This window comes from Trypanosoma theileri (genome assembly GCF_002087225.1).
Source record: "Trypanosoma theileri isolate Edinburgh chromosome Unknown TM35_Tth_34_V1, whole genome shotgun sequence".
Lineage (NCBI taxonomy): Eukaryota > Euglenozoa > Kinetoplastea > Trypanosomatida > Trypanosomatidae > Trypanosoma > Trypanosoma theileri.
In genome coordinates, this window is record NW_021639876.1 from 219,823 (window position 1) to 223,303 (window position 3,481).

The following is a 3,481-nucleotide window of genomic DNA, read 5'->3' on the forward strand; positions in this document are numbered from 1 at the left end:
TATATATATATATATATATATATACGTATATATATAGGACTGAGTTTAATGCATAACAATGAATTTATGATACCATACTTTCTTTATTTTTCTACTCTATTTTCTTAAATGTGAAAATAATAAATAATCATAATAATAAATAAAGTAAATACAGAAAACCATATTGAAAACAATCTAGTTTGTGATGGTATTACACAAGTGGGCGGTGGTAAGCAAAACTGTTACTCCACCGGTGGGACTTCGCCCTGTGGCTCGTGAAATTCCTTCTCATCCTCGTTTACGTCCTGCAGATTACAAAATACCTTATGTATTGCGTACATTTATTAAAGATCGTCATACGAGTGATATGCAGCATCTAGAAAACCGAGGAATGTTCGCAGAAGAACTACGCATTGAGCGATCAAGGTTTCCACGTTTTCACAAAACATTGGTTATTCAGACAGATGGATCCCTTAACGAGCGGGAGTTTGAATTTGCTGTTCCTCCATTAATGACACTTTTTCATGATCGACTATCGGCTCATCGTCAACGTCAGATAGAGTTAGCAAAAATAGGGAAATTACGGAAGGAAAAAAGTTGGGAAACAAAGTTAACTGGTGAAGAATCTATTAACCCAGTGTGTAATGCCTTAGTTTTTCCCTACTGTGTACCCAAGGTGATGAGGAAGAGACCAAAACTTGTAGATCCTTTGAGTGCTAAATCAGTTGTTCAAATGTCTACGTCATCGGATCGTGGAGGAGATTGATTGAATCATTTCTGCAAATAAGAAAGTACGCTTATTTCTCTTTATAATGGTAAAATGCCATTATTCTGTTGTTCTTATTACATGATATTGTTCGATGGATATACATCTAACGTTTTTTTTTTTTTTTAATCGTTTATATTTTTTTTTTTCTTTTTTTCTCTTTTTTTTTCTTTTATTATTTTATACTCTTTATGTTTCTTCCGCTTCTACAAACTGTTTGCTATTCATTTTTTTTTTTTTTTTTGTTTTAACCTTTGTATTTATTTCTTGTACAGAAGCTGGCTTTATTCAAGGATAATCTCTTCTTAAGAAAATGAACTCCATCGAGAATTCCCATGATGCCATCATCTCGCGTCTCTCGCAAGATACTCTGCGGGATATTGAAGGTCTTGATCCTTCACAGTTTGGCTTTGGGAGAAGTGAGTGCTGTGGACCTGTACCGGAGAAGCTACCTGGCAGTATGAAGTTTTCAGAGCATATTTTTCTTGCTACTGACCTGCCAGCAACACAGTGGAAACCGCATACAGAGAACGTAGAAGGATACTCAGCAATGGAAAGTGCTGTAAAGGCAGAAGGGGAAGGCATGAAATTAACTGTTTACCACCGACCTGGTCCAGATGCATGTGTGCTGAGATTTAAATACAATGAATCCCTTCAATCTATTTTGATAACACAGTACAACTGTATTACAGAAGGAGAACTCCCTTGGAATTCTAAAGGAAGTATTAGTTGTGATCGTTCAAATGAAACATTTGTATTTGTTTGTTCTCATCGTTCTCGTGACGATCGTTGTGGTTACTGCGGAGCTGTTTTGGTAGATCTTTTACGTCAATCTATAAAAGCTAAGAAGAATAATGATGAGTCCATTCATGTATACCCATGTTCCCATGTTGGTGGGCACATATATGCTGGTAATGTACTAGTGTACACGAAAAAAGGTGGTGTTTGTTTTGGTTGTTTTACCCCTGCTGATGTCGATACTCTTGTGGATTTCCTTGTTAATGGTGGTAGTGGGAGCATACCTTCATCATTGGCATCTCGTATTCGTGGAAGCATAGGTTTCACGGAGAATAACTCAAAATGCTCTCTCATGTGAGAAGAAACATCGTTAACGATAAAAAAAAAAGAGAAAAAGAAAAAGAATAATTCAATGATCAATATGAAAACAAAGAAAAAAAAGGAAACATATATACATACATATATATATACAGAAAAAAGACAAATGAGAAACAAAGATGGAAGAAAAAAAAAAAAAGATATTTTATATCTTTAACTGTTTGAGAAGATGAAATCCAAATAAAAAAAAAATGAGGGAGTAGTAGAGCGAGCGGAAGAAAAAAAAAAAAAAAAAAAAAGAACCCGGGTTTGATGTGGGAAGGATAGTGTATGGGTCCGTTAGTACTGAGTATTGTTTTTGTAGGAGACATTTGTCTTTTTATTCGATGAATCCTTAGTGTATCTCTCTCTGTGTTTTTTTTTTTTTATTGGTTCTTCTGTAATTTGTATTGGTAATGAATGTTTTTTTTTTTTGTCTGTGTTTATTTCGTTCTGCATCCATTTCTTTTTTCGTTTCTCTTTTATTTTCACATTTTAAAGTAGAGTCTACTTTGTTAGTGTATAAGTAATGACAACGGATGTGGTTCACTTGAGGTTAAACAAATATGAATGGATTGAGAATACGCTTGTAAAGGGTACTACACCTTTGCAGTCTAATGACCTTGTTAAGGAGGTACTTAGCGGTGCTATTTCATGCTCTGAGAAAAAGGTTTATCTTTGTGGTGGGTACGATCCTCGATCTGCTTGTTCTCTTTCACAAGTGGCTGAATTTGATTTTGCTACGAAACAATGGTCAAAAGGTATACCATTACCTGAAAAAGTACGAGATGCAGCAGCTATTGCATTTGGTGATTATTGTCTTGTTTTTGGAGGATGGAATGATACGTCTTACTGCAATAATCTCTGGTTATTTGGTCCCAAAAATCAAGATGCCTCTATAGCTAATAGTAAGGAGAGTGTTAGTTTCTCATGGACGCTTGTGCGACCCAGTGACGTATCCCCTTGTGCGCGTGTATGCCATTCTATGGTATTGGGTACGATGGGTGGTGAAGATGAAACTTCTCCGCAACCGGTGGTGTATCTCTTTGGTGGCTTTGATGGGGAACGTCGTTTGAATGATGTGTGGCGACTGCGACTTGATCCTGTGCTGTCTGGTGGGAGTGCCGCTTGGGAGTTGGTGGAGGCGAAGAGCGGGACGCCGCCGTCGCCGCGTGACGATGCGGCCGTTGCCTTTGACGCTGCGGGGGAGCGGCTGTTGGTGTTTGGCGGCTTCGCCTCGTCGCTGCGGAGTGATCTGCACGTCTTGTCGCTGCGGGGCGGGGCGAACGGGTGGACGTGCGAGGCGTGCGTGGGGGTGCCGTCGCGGCGGCAGCGGTGCGTGGCGGCGGTGACCGGCGGTCATCTCGTCGTGTGCCTCGGCGAGGACGAGCGGGGGGCGGTGGGGCAACTCCTGCAGGTCACCCTCACCGACCGGCGGTGGGCCCGACTCGCCCTCGAGCGCGACGATCTCGCCGGTCGGCGGGGGGCCGTCGGGTGCGTCAGTGAGAAAGGCCGTCGCGTTGTGCTCTTTGGCGGCGGTGACCCACTGCACCAACACACCTCTCTTCTCGAACTCGAACTGGATAAGGGAGAGGCAAGCACTGCACGGAAGCGATAACATCATCATCATCATCATCATCA

General features: G+C 41.0%; 3 protein-coding genes across 3 annotated transcripts; all 3 read left to right on the forward strand.

Moving 5' to 3' along the window:
* Positions 1–184: 184 nt before the first annotated feature.
* TM35_000342040 (uncharacterized protein) lies at positions 185–745 on the forward strand (the record flags this gene model as incomplete). Its single annotated transcript, XM_029029102.1, has 1 exon — positions 185–745. The coding sequence occupies one exon, from the start codon at positions 185–187 to the stop codon at positions 743–745; it is 561 nt and encodes a 186-aa protein (XP_028879658.1).
* A 313-nt stretch (positions 746–1,058) lies between these two features.
* On the forward strand, positions 1,059–1,841 carry TM35_000342050 (sucraseferredoxin-like family protein; the record flags this gene model as incomplete). The annotated part of the gene is made up of 1 exon (XM_029029103.1): positions 1,059–1,841. The coding sequence occupies one exon, from the start codon at positions 1,059–1,061 to the stop codon at positions 1,839–1,841; it is 783 nt and encodes a 260-aa protein (XP_028879659.1).
* A 528-nt stretch (positions 1,842–2,369) lies between these two features.
* On the forward strand, positions 2,370–3,458 carry TM35_000342060 (uncharacterized protein; the record flags this gene model as incomplete). Its single annotated transcript, XM_029029104.1, has 1 exon — positions 2,370–3,458. One exon carries the CDS (start codon positions 2,370–2,372, stop codon positions 3,456–3,458), a length of 1,089 nt encoding a protein of 362 aa, XP_028879660.1.
* Positions 3,459–3,481: the final 23 nt, after the last annotated feature.